Below are 13,122 nucleotides of genomic sequence, written 5' to 3'. Positions count from 1 at the left end.
GATCCCCTTTATCTCCTGGTCCTTTTATTGGGCAGAAAATCATTTACTAAGCCCTTGTATATACTTATTCATGGTCATAGGATCATAAAAGCTTGTATTGCATAGCAGTGGTTCTCAAGTTTTTCCAGACTACAAAATGGTAAAGGGTGGATTCTCCTGAGAAAACTGCACACGTGCACAGACATATGTGTTACATATAGTTTCAGGGGGTTAATAAACTCAGTGCCAAATGTATATATGACAGATATAAAAACTATGAGCATAATAAACTTCAGGCAAATTAATTTAGGCCTTGGTTTGAGTGTTCAATACCTGGGCTAAAAACCAAAAAATGGAACATACAAAGGGACTTGGAATGGTCCTGATTTTCACATTTTTAAAGTTAAAACCTCAAGTCTATTGATGTAAACCTCTCTTCTAAAGTACTGACACAAGTGTGTTAAAGTGGCATAGGAACAAACATTTGACATAATATGGTGGCGGTAAAGAAAAAAAAATTATGTTTAAAAAATAGAGATGTCAACATGTCCCTGATTCTATTAAGGATTAAACCGAATCTTCCAAATCATTTTAAGTCACTTTTCAGTCAACAGAGGGAGCTCTAACCTCAGTATCTCTTCAGAATTCAAGTGAATATACTCACTTTGGAAGAATCTCTTTTATATGAAACTTTGTGTGGCACCAGCATTCAACTTTTTTTTTACATTTTTATTTATTTTTGAGGGACACAGAGAGACAGAGCACATGTGGGGAAGGAGCAGACAGAGAATGAGACGCAGAATCCGAAGCAGGCTCCAGGCTCTGAGCTGTCAGCACAGAGCCCGACGCGGGGCTCGAATTCACAAACCGTGAGATCATGACCTGAGCCGAAGTCGGACGCTTAACCGACTGAGCCACCCAGGCGCCCCAACAACATTCAGCTTTAATACATACCAGCTTATATCCTGCAAGGCCTGGCCAGGTGTTATTGTCATCACTTTCTACGTGAGGAAAGGGCATCATTTATAGTCATTACTGGATATATTTTCAAAACAGATAAAATAATCTTTGAGGAGAATTATTAGGCTACATTTGTTTTTTAGTCAAAGAATCTGAAAATAATTCCTTAGTGTTTGTCCCTACTGTGAAGGATAAATACAGAAAATATACACAGATGACCTTTGTACTATTTTCCCTTCAAGCCTACTATAGATCCACAATCATGTATCTAAATGATTAGATTCAGGGTGAGAAACATCAGGAAATTCAAAACTGGTCAGATCTTAGGAAAGTATTAAGTACATGCATGGTATATCACCTAACTCCCAATGGGACCAGGGGCAGTACCGTATTCTCAAATACATTAATATTTCTCTAGCAAACTATATGAGCATTTATGCAAAATGGGATAAACAGTATAAATAGCCTCATATTGGGTGAGTTCTAGTATTGCCCCAAGTCAGTTCTGGTGCTAAACTTAAGCAAAATCTAGCAGTTTTCAGAGCTTTAAAAATTTTTGGAACTACAGAGGAAGGACTGTGGACTTGTACTATCAGATACTTATGTTCATACTTAAACGATACTTCCTCTCTCACTAAAGGTGTGACATAAATGCCAATAACTGGTAGAGTGAAGGTAAATTTTTGAAATGAACTCTTTTAAAGGAAACAAGTAAAATGAAGAAAAAGGCCCAACTGGGTCACAGAATAATTGAGTACCTTCTAATGCAGAGGGTTAGGTTAGGTGGCCCAGGCAATTAAAGTCTTAAGCCCTGTTTTCCCTTGATCTCCTGTGTTATCTAATCTATCTACCTACCTTCTATCTTCCTCCCTTCCTTCCTTCCATCTTTCCTTCAGTCCTTCCTTCCATCTTTCCTTCAGTCCTTCCTTCCTTCCTTCCTTCCTTCCTTCCTTCCTTCCTTCCTTCCTTCCTTTTTAAGTAATCTCTAATGCCCAACATGGAACTTGAACTCGTACTCGTAACCCCGAGATCAAGAGTCACATGCTCTACCAACTGAGCCGGCCGGGTGCCCCAGTGCATTCATTACTTAATCTTTTTAGTCATTTTGTAGCCACAGTGGTCTTTCTAAAATACAACTCATAGCCTTCAGGGCTGACAGGACAAAACCAAAGTGCCCTAGTTTGTCAGCAAGGGCCTGTCACTCGTGGCCCTTGTAATCCCTCTGTGCTGTCGCTCTCCATCCTCCCCTGCTCCACCCAACCACTCTCTGTAGCTCTGAACAGCTCAGAGTTGCCTCTGATACACTGTGCCCACTCCCACTACCCTGCCTGAATGTGTTCGCCTCTCTGCCTGAACACGCACTGCTGCTGTATGTGGCATTTAGATTCAGCTTGGATGCCACCTCTTGGAAGTTGTCCCTGATCTCCATCCCTCCCATGCACTTACACGGCAGCATGGAACTTCTGTCTACAAAAACACCTGGCGTATTGTGCTAACTGGGCAGTTTCCATGTAGCCTCTACACCAGACTCTGATAACCCTGGGAGCAAAGGCCATGTCTGCCTCTTCATCACTGACTGAGCCTTCAGCATGTGGCGTAAGTCCTGGCACATGGATGGTGCTGCATACCTATTTGCTAGATAAATTAATGAGATCAATGAGATATACAACAGGTTCAGAAGAGTGAAAAATCATTTAGGGTAGGGGCGTTCACGACAAGACTTAAACTAGATCTTGGAAGATACATAGATTTTTCATAGATGGAGGTGGGAGAAAGCATTTTAAGTTGGGGTGTGGCTGAAACATGGAGACAGGACGGTGTCAGGAACAGTCATCACTGCCCCCCTTAAGTAACCTTATTTTGCTGGAGGATAGGGATTATGGGAGGAAGAAAAGGAAAGAGCCAAAAAGAATGTTGATATCATCACCATCATCATCATTAATAATTAATTAAGAAGGCATTATGGTAGAAAGGATGACAAATAACTGTCAACCAACTGGAAGAGCTTGGGTAAAGTCATTTCACCTCTCCTGGTATTATCCGTAAAACTGAGGAGTGGGATAGTTTTTTGCAGTCCTAAAATTCTATGATCTTTAGAAGTGTATTGGACTCAGCTTCCTGGGGGTTCTTTATCGGGAGGACTGGAGAGGGCTCTGGGTGCTAGCAAAAAGAGTCTGGACTTCCAGCTGTAGGAAGTGTAAACTCACCAAGGTTACTGACCATGCAGGGATTCCAAGGCAGAAGAGAGACTCCCGGGCAGCAGCAAGGAGACTCCCCAGGGGACGGTAAAAGTATCAAACGAGGCAATCTCAACAGCACGGGTATGAGGGGACACGATAAAGATCTGGGTTTAGCCCCCTGGGGTAAAGTTAGTAAGTCAGTCACCTTGGGGATCACAAGTATTGTTTCTAAAGGAATTACTGAAGAACAGCCAGGCCAAATCTTTGTTTTCCCCCTTAAATGCAAACTGCTACCCAGATATGGGTGCTGGAGACCATCACTGAGTTTCAGAAAGGCTGACCGTGGGGAGGCGGTGGTCTCCACTCTCACTAACCTGATGTACACAGATGTTACACTTATCACAGAACACCATATCATTCCCTTCTTCACTGTCTGGAGACCGGCACACATCACAGATCACATCTTCATCATACTCTATGCCTAGCCCTTCCTCTGTCTCAATAGCATGGTTCATATTTTCATGGCAATGGCGTTCCAGGACTTCTACTGTCTTTTCCATAAGATTCTCATCAACTGGCCCACAACCTGCACAGAAATACAAACAATCAATCAACCCATCAGTCAGCTGTCATTCCCAAATCACCTACTGTGAGCCCGGTGCAAGGATGGAGGGATTCTAAGAGATAAAACCATCTCTTCCCTGATCTAAAACAACCAGATTTCAAAGAATCTTTTACTAGAGCTATTCTAATATTTACCTATCATCACGTATTAGTGTTTGACACATGAAAGGAGAAATACATTTCACCACATTCCTTGTAAGATGTATTACTGACTCTTTCAGTTTTCTGTCTACATCCTAACCAGTCTCCTCCTAAATCTGTTTTCTCTTATTCCCACTGAGGGAGAAGTTCCTACTGAGCTTTGTAATTTTGAACACTTTAATTTACAGCATAATAAGACAATTAGGATCACATAACTATTTGGACATAAATAATAATTCATTCTTAGCAAATGAGTCCCATCGAATGATTATATGAGGAAATTTTCACATAAAAAGGTATTAAGTCATAAAAGAAAATTCTAGGTTCTGTAAATGTCATTGTACATATGAAACATTTTGTTTTTCAAGCCCGACTTTTAAAAATATCCAATAATATTTTCCAACGGCAAACTATATATATAAAATAAACCTATTAGCATCCACAAAGGTCTAGCTGTAAATTCTGAAATTACCTTTTTTTGCCTCTTGATTCCTTTTCCTTCTATACTTTTAATTAAATAAAACTTTTAATTAAATAAAACCAACTTAATAAACCCAACTAAAAGATTCATATGGTGGATACTGGCAACAACTAAACATACTTCTTTCTGGGGGGACTGATGATTTAGTGAGAGCACATATATATTTAACAGCTTGTAAACTCAGGAACAATTCTGACAATGATTCAAACAAATTTACCCAAGTATTCTACTTCATTTGTAATATAAGCTATACTAAGAGACTCTGGAATTCCAAACAACCTTTTTAGTGTCGTAGCTACTTATGAGAGCAAAAACCACCTAGGTAGTATGTTTCCTTTTTCCAGCCAAGACAGATCACACACTTTTTTTTTTTTTCCTGGCGTGGAGGAGGATATTCCACTTGACCCCATATTGGTTATGTAAACTCTGACAAGTTATTTATCCTCTTCAGGGCTTAGTTTCCTTATCTATAAAATAAGGACAATAATATAAACTCACTGATTTCTTGTGAGGCTGAGATGAGGTAATGTTTGTACACTGCTTAGTATAGTGCCTGCTATGTAGTAAGCACTCAATTTTTAAAATTCCTTAATCTGAACCAAAAAATATGCTTAATTTAATGTTGGTTTTACAAGTTTATTTTAAGCTTTTATAAGCCTCACTACAATATGATTTACTCTAAAGAGTAAGACTTGAGATAAGGCAATCCTTTTTTAAAATTCTTCCCAGCCTAAATGCAATGTGGTGTCTTGGATGGGATCCTGGAACAGAAAAAGATCATTAGTGGAAGAACTGATGAAACCTCAATAAAGTCTAGAATTTAGATGATAGTAATGTACCTGTGTTGGTTCCTTAGCTTTGACAAACGTACTGTGGGCAAGTGAGACATTATTCACATTAGGGGAAACTGAAACTGTGTGAGGGGTACATGGCAACTGTATTACGTCTACAACTTTTCTGTAAATCTAAAACTACTCTAAAATTAAAAAAAGGCCATAAAAAAATCATCCAAAGGGAATTAACTGCAAAATACCAAAGGGACCTCGTCATCAGGTGGTGTCATGCCGAAGGCAGGCCTGGAATGATCATAATGTATATAGATGTCATACGGTTCCTAAGCACAACTGCACGCTGAACCGTCAATCCACTCGATTAAGCTCTCATACTCTGACTTACCCCCTCTGTCAGTCTTTCATTCTCTTCCCTTTGTGGTTCTCACCCTAAACTGACACCCATTCTCTCCTTTTGGAAGGCAGAGCAAGAGAAGACATACAGTAAAAAGTTTTCAAAAGCAAGAAGTACTGGTTACTGACAGAATAACTGCCACCATCATGCCAAACCGGATGTAATACGATGTTAAGTTTTTATTCACATGCATTCAGACACCAACCTCAAAAGAAAGAAAAAAAGGGGAGGGAGGGAAGAAAAGGAGAACCGCTGATCCTTGTTGTGCTAACAACGGATAAACGTGATTCAAGCAAAAATGCAATCAAATGTATGCTTTACCGTATCTCCTATGGAGACTTAAATAAAACCACCCACAGAGTTCCAAAGGACCATTTGGACCTAAACACCGCTCAGGCTGAAGACTGGTCGAAGAGCTGTGTGTAAGCATAAAGTGAGTTTCCTTTCAGCCTAGCATTTCCCAGCACTGCCGGCACGGTACAGTATGGCATACCATCACTTTACCACTATTATTACGTGTACTTCCAAGTTTTGTTTTTGTTTGTTTGCTTGCCTTTGCTTCATTGAATTTTATTTTTCGAGACCTGCATGACAACTTCAGAACTCGCTAAAGGTAGTGAGATAGCTGAGAACTGCTTAGGGGAAGTTCTGCCCTAGGCCTTTCGTTCTCCTTCCGGCAGGAAATGACAAGTCTGGCATCAAGGCTCACCGGACACACCGACCTGTCGGGTGCAGCGGTGCTGCCTAATGCTGAAGTTAGAACTTCTGTCCACCCGGCAGAGACGGCATAAGTGCTGCTGCCCCTGGCCCTGCCCACTGATCAGAGTGTTTTTCGGGGCTGAGCCAGGCACCAGCTTCAGAATCCTCAACCAGGAGTCCAATTAGCCATGATCACTCTCACAATCAGAACTGGAAAACAATCTTATAAAACCTACATGCCATCCCTGACCTGTGCTATTCACAATGAACAAGGAAAGAAAAGGTCAGATTTAAATGTTATTGCTCTATTTCAGTATATTTATGCATTTCAAGAAATGCCTCATTAAGGTAAGATCAAAGAGAAAAATAAATGAAAAGGCCAGAAAAGAAAAGAAGCCACAAGATGAAAGCAAGTTAAATGGTCCTGACAACTTAAAAAAAACCACGAGTCAAATCAAGGAATAACTTAGTTGTAAGAAAAGAACTTACCCATTTCTGCGAGGTCTTCATTGAGTTCCTGGAGCCAGAAGATGTCCATGTCGTCTAGGTCATAGCGACACACAGATGCTGCCAACTCCATGATGTTGATGTAGCCAGGTTCTGTGCTTTCCGAGCTGGAGCAGCGGATGTACTTCCGGGGCCGCATAAACAGAACATCCTTTACTTTCTCAGCCACAACCCTAGAAAAGTGAAAGGAAGATACTGATAACAGTCGACAAATGACAGATTCTAGGGACTGACTGGGTGGGACCAACGGCACTCAGGCCATATGGTGGAGTTGAATGTTCTCCCTTGCCTCCATAGGGGGAGATCCCTTGCTCTGCCAACTGAGAGGTACGACAGATTCCTATCTAGAAAGTAAATGGTTCTACAGATTCAGTTTTGTCATCTGCCGTGAACATTCTGACTGCTAATGAGATATTTCAGTTACACTTATTGCTCCTGGGTCTCTATTATCATTCATTCTAATAATGTTGCATTGTGTGTTCTTGGTGCAATAGCTACCACGTTTGTTTAGAAGGGGGAACTGAGGAAGAGGTGATACCTGCACAAAGGCACAGCAGATTCCATACCAAAGATATATTTCAGCCAAAGTCATGATTTTCTGCCATGGAGGCAATACTGGACGGTGGTTAGAGCACAGAGTATAGACTGGGGCGCCTGGGTGGCTCAGTTGGTTAAGCGTCCAACTCTTGATTTGGCTACTAGCACAGAGCCTGCTTGGGATTCTCTCACCCTTTCTCTCTGCCCCTTCCCAACTTAAAAAAAAAGTACAGGCTATAGACTCACAAGCCTGGTTTTTCTGCCACTTACTCACATAGTCATCTTGGGGAACTACTTTCTTTTTTTTAATTTTTTAAGTTTTATTTATTTTGAGAGGGAGAGAGAGACAGAGAGAGCACGAACGGGGTTGGAGCAGAGAGAGAATCCTAAGCAGGCCCCACACAGTGCAGAACCCGTTGTGGGGCCTGGACTCAGCAACCCTGAGATTATGACCAGAGCCGAAATCAAGAGTTGGCCGCTTAACCGACTGTGCCACCCAGGCACCCTGGGAACTACTTAGTTTCTATAAGGTTTGGTTTTCTTAGCTAAAAAGTAAGGACAGTAGTCATAAATTATGATACAATAATATTAAACTTGCAGGGCAATTATGACATGTGAAATAAATATATAAAGAGCTTAGCATAGTATATAGTAAAAAAAAAAGATGTTTAATAATGTTATTGTTACTATATTTCTCGTTATTTTCACTATTTATGTAAATGAGGTGAAGCCTAAAGGCCACGGACTTATATAAACTTCAGGCATTTCCTAGCCATAAATGATAGTGACCATAAGTCTGGGCCAGGGTAACATGACAGGATGAAAGATTTCTGTTCCTCTATCAACTTCTCCAGCAAGCCTGAAGCAAACCTGTATTTCCTCTCACCCCTCCTGACACTTAGGAACCCAAGCCAAGGAAACCAAGCAAGGGAAGAAATAGAAGTTTCTCACCAATGACGTATTCTACAATCAATGTTTTAGATACTGCATGAAGCATCAGAATACAAACAAGAGGAAATCTGGATTCTTATTCTCTCGCAATTTTAGTTTATTTTTATTTTTATTTTTTTAAGTAGGCTCGATGCCCAGTGTGGAGCCCAACGTAGGGCTTGAACTCAAGATGCTGAGATTGCTGAGATCAAGACCTGAGCTGAGATCAATAGTCAGACACTTAACAGACTAAGCCACCTAGGCACTCTTCCCTGGCAATTAAAAAAAATTTTTTTTAATTTTTATTTATTTTTGAGAGAAGGAGAGACAGAGTGTGAGTGGGGGAGGAACAGAGAGAGAGGGAGACACAGAATCCAAAGGAGACTCCAGGCTCCGAGCTGTCAGCACAGAGCCCAATGCGGGGCTTGAACTCACGAACCGCGAGATCATGACCCGAGCTGAAGTCAGATGCTTAACCGACTGAGCCACCCAGGTGCCCCTAAAAAAATGTTTTTTAATGCTTATTTATTGTTGGGGGGGAGGGAGACAGGGAGGGAGGGAGGGAGAGAGAGAGAGGCAGGCAGGCAGGCAGAGAGAGACTGAGACACAGAATCTGAAGCAGGCTCCAGGCTGTCAGCACAGAGCCTGATGCAGGGCTTGAACCCATGAGCCGTGAGATCATGACCTGAGCTGAGGTCATTTAACCAACTGAGCCACCCAGGTGCCCCATTCCCTGGAAATTTTAAAGAACACAGTGGACCCTCTAAAAAAGAGAGAAAGAAATATGTACATATATCATAAAATGAAAACTTTCTCTGGAAGGCTTGTGGAGCCAGTTTCTTTACTCGAGAGTTACTATATATGTAGAAGGATTCATAAACATAAATGTATTCGTATAAAGACATGTAAGTATACATAGGCATAGTCCACCTTGTAAATATACAGTAAATATTTCTTCCTAAGCATTCTTCCACAAGGTTATGATCCCACATAATGTATGTTGAATAAAGTTAATAACTACATGCTTTTGCACATTTTAACTTTCCTACCATATGGAGTTTTTAAAGCCAAAGGCGACAAATATTTGAGGAAAAAAGCAGAACCCTAAAATATTTATTGAAGCTAAAAACTTGGGAACTGCTGACAGAGGCCTGCTTCCAACTGAAATGAACCCAACTGAAAAGGACAGGACATGCATATGAATTCTCCCAAGACAATGAGATTAAATATGCTATGCTTATTTGGTGCATGGCCTATGAGGTAATTATAGAATATCTAATTTTTTTCAAGATTCATCTTGTTCTAAAAGAAAGAATATTTTGCTAACTATTCATATTGATTGCCTCAAATTCTATGTGGAACAAGGTAGACTATAAATGTTCTTGACTTAAACTAACATGTTTATTAAGCTTCTGGAAGAAACCTCAGACTATGACTATACACACACACACACACACATATATGTATATATCTTATACATATATACATACATACACATGTATATATTTTATTTATTTATTTTTTTTTTTTATTTTTTATTTTTTTATTTTTTTTTATATGAAGTTTATTGACAAATTGGTTTCCATACAACACCCAGTGCTCATCCCAAAAGGTGCCCTCCTCAATACCCATCACCCACCCGCCCCTCCCTCCCACCCCCCATCAACCCTCAGTTTGTTCTCAGTTTTTAACAGTCTCTTATGCTTTGGCTCTCTCCCACTCTAACGTCCTTTTTTTTTTTTTTTTTTTTTTTTTTTTCCTTCCCCTCCCCCATGGGTTCCTGTTAAGTTTCTCAGGATCCACATAAGAGTGAAACCATATGGTATCTGTCTTTCTCTGTATGGCTTATTTCACTTAGCATCACACTCTCCAGTTCCATCCACACAATGGAATACCACATGTATATATTTTAAAGTTTATTATAAGTAATCTCTACACCCAATGTGGGGCCTGAACTCATGAACATGAGATCAAGAGCTGCATGCTTCTTTGACTGAGCCAGCCAGGTGCCCTGAAGGCAAATATATTTTATTCGTTATTTATTTAAAGAAATTGGATGTTCTTTTGGCTCAGGTCATGATCTCACGGTTCGTGGGATCAAGCCCTGTGTCGGGTTCTGTGCTGACAGTGTGGAGCCTGCTTGGGATTCTTTCTCTCCCTCTCTCTCTCTGCCCCTCCCCCACTCACGCTCTCTCTCCCTCCCTCTCTCTGTCTCTCTCAATAAATAAATAAGTGAAACTTAAAAAAAAAAAGCCATCAGCCATAAAGGAAGAGATTAAAAAACGTGTTTATCACCAATATATAATAAACTCTTACAAATCAATTAGAAAAAGACAAGTAGACAAGAAACTTGAATAGATACTTCACAAATAAGGCTATCCACATGGCAAGAAAACTTCTTAACGGTTCTCAACCTCATTAGTTATCAGAGAAATGCAGATCGAAATCATAATTACTATTACCTACCAGAATGGCTAAACTTGGAAAGGCTGACCAAAACCTGACATTACTTAAGCGTTTGTAAGGAAGCAAACAGACCTCTCCTACACTGCCGGTGGGCGTGTGAATTAGTACAACCACTTTGGCAAACTACTCAGCAGCAGATATCCTAGCTGAACATCATACCCTAGGACCTAGTAAACCCACTCTGAGGAATATACTTAACAAAAAAGTAGACATATGTATGTCAAAGGAAGAAAGATGTCTATATTAGCTGAAAACCGGAAGTGATACAAATACCTATCAAGATCAGAATGGATGAATAAAATGTGGAATATTGACAAAATGGACTATGACACAGAAGTGAAGCTTAATAAACTAGTACATGCAACAGCATGGATAAATCTCACAACTGTTATGATGAACAGAACAATCTAGCCTCAATATCAAGTTCAAAAACTGTCACCTATGGAGAGGGAGGTCAGTTACTGGGCATGAGCAGGAGGGCTTCTGGGGTGTTGGTCACATTCTATTTTTCGATCTGAGTGGCAGTTAAACAAGTGTACTTCATTCATGAAAGTTCACTGAGTTAATACAGTTATGCTCTGGTCACTTCTCTATGTGTATATTATACTTCAATGCAAGATTTATAATGATAATGATGACAATGACGTTATGTCACTCATCTTTTCATATGTAACTTGAACTAAAGGTCTGAATCTAAAGACCGAATCTATGGCAGCGAACATACTATAGACTGAAACGGTAATACTAAAGGCAAGGAAATGCACGGGTAAAGGTGAAGTTAATTCAAATCTCGCATGGAGAAATTTGTGTAGAGGGGAAGGTCTATAAGAATTAGTGAAAAATATTACTTTGCGATTTTTAAAATGCAGCTTTAACATCTTCAAGTACATACCACATGGCTGCAGCTGGGGAAAATTCCAGGATTATCCCTGGGTCATTTTCTTCTCTGGGCAATATATCCTAGGTATAGAGACATTCTTTGAATGGTCACCAGAACAACTGATCAAATCAGCAAAAGCTCATAAGCCCAGAGGTATGAGCAATTTTGCCAGGATGATGTTAAATAAGGGCAGTTTTTGATTTGGATGCTCGAATGTAAATGAATGTTGTAATAACTTCGTGGGTGACTGACCTTTGGTGAAAGGACCCACAGCCACACCTGCTTAGCTCCATAGAAAAAAGGCCTACCCACCGGCTCCTCAGGGTAGGCCAGGTTCACAGCATGTGAACACTGCTGTTTGACACTGAGGGGGCAACAAAAGAAAGCTGCAACTACTCTAACCTGACCGACGGCCTCCCCTATATATTATGCACAGTGAATCCTTAGTGTGTCTTTGGTTGATCTAAATATTTGGCAGGTAGAGACTATGCTTCATTTCCTGGAGTGGATTAGGATCATTTGTGAACAGCACAGAAATTGCACAATACTTTATCATTATGGATTTTTTAAAGGCTTGAAATAAATGTCTTATGGGGCGCCTGGGTGGCGCAGTCGGTTAAGCGTCCGACTTCAGCCAGGTCACGATCTCGCGGTCCGTGAGTTCGAGCCCCGCGTCGGGCTCTGGGCTGATGGCTCAGAGCCTGGAGCCTGTTTCTGATTCTGTGTCTCCCTCTCTCTCTGCCCCTCCCCCGTTCATGCTCTGTCTCTCTCTGTCCCAAAAAAATAAATAAACGTTGAAAAAAAAAATTTTAAAAAAATGTCTTAAAAGCTACCTAAATAGGAGCCCCTTTATATTACTATCTCTAGTAGTTCCCCAAATTTCTCCTTGTTAATCTGGCCACTCTGGGTTGACTGCCTCTCTATCAAACTCCACGCCTCATCTATGAAACAAAGGACAATTATAACCTCTGTGACAGCTGGTATTTTCAAAATCTCACATGCTCTTTTACAATGTGACTTTGCTACTCCCCCATCAAGTGGTGAAGTCTATTTCTCCTCTTCTTCAATCAGGGAGGGCTTACGACTGTTTCCACCAACAGAATATGGCAGAAGTGATGCTATGAGAAGTGCAAGGCCAGGTCTTAAAAGGAAATACACCTTTCACCTTATTGGGCGGAACACGCGCAGGTGCCTGAGGCCTGTAAGAAGTCTGTCTGTGCTGAGACTGTTGTGCTGTGAGGAAACCAAAACGCATGGAGAAGCCATGTACGGTCTACGTCATCCCAGCCTAGGTGACAGACATGTTAGTGAATAAGCCTTCAGATGATTATAGCCCCCAGCTGCTGAGTCACCCCCAAATTTCAAGTCTTGCTGGATGAGGCCGTAGATATCACGGAGCAGAGACAAGCCATCTCCACTCTGCCCATCCGATTTCCTGACCCACAGAATCCATGAGTGTAACATAGCTGCTTGAAGCTGCTAAGTCTGGGGGCAATAGTAAGTGGGAAAGCCACCGGAGGGCTGCTTTAAACTGTAAGATGTGTGTATGAAGG

General features: G+C 40.9%; 1 protein-coding gene across 2 annotated transcripts in view; it reads right to left on the bottom strand.

The window, feature by feature from the left end:
• The window catches only part of JADE3 (jade family PHD finger 3), a 139,341-nt gene that overhangs the window by 24,745 nt on the left and 101,474 nt on the right, over positions 1-13,122 (bottom strand). For both annotated transcript variants that reach the window (XM_030305913.1, XM_032592166.1), the window contains exons 5-6: positions 6,739-6,929; positions 3,494-3,705 (exon numbers count right to left, since the gene is read on the bottom strand). In XM_030305913.1, the coding sequence (XP_030161773.1) occupies positions 3,494-3,705; positions 6,739-6,929 (403 nt within the window). The remainder of the gene's footprint in view (positions 1-3,493; positions 3,706-6,738; positions 6,930-13,122) is intronic.

This window comes from Lynx canadensis, chromosome X (genome assembly GCF_007474595.2).
Source record: "Lynx canadensis isolate LIC74 chromosome X, mLynCan4.pri.v2, whole genome shotgun sequence".
NCBI classification, from domain to species: Eukaryota; Metazoa; Chordata; class Mammalia; order Carnivora; family Felidae; genus Lynx; species Lynx canadensis.
This window is presented reverse-complemented; position numbering and strand designations above follow the sequence as displayed.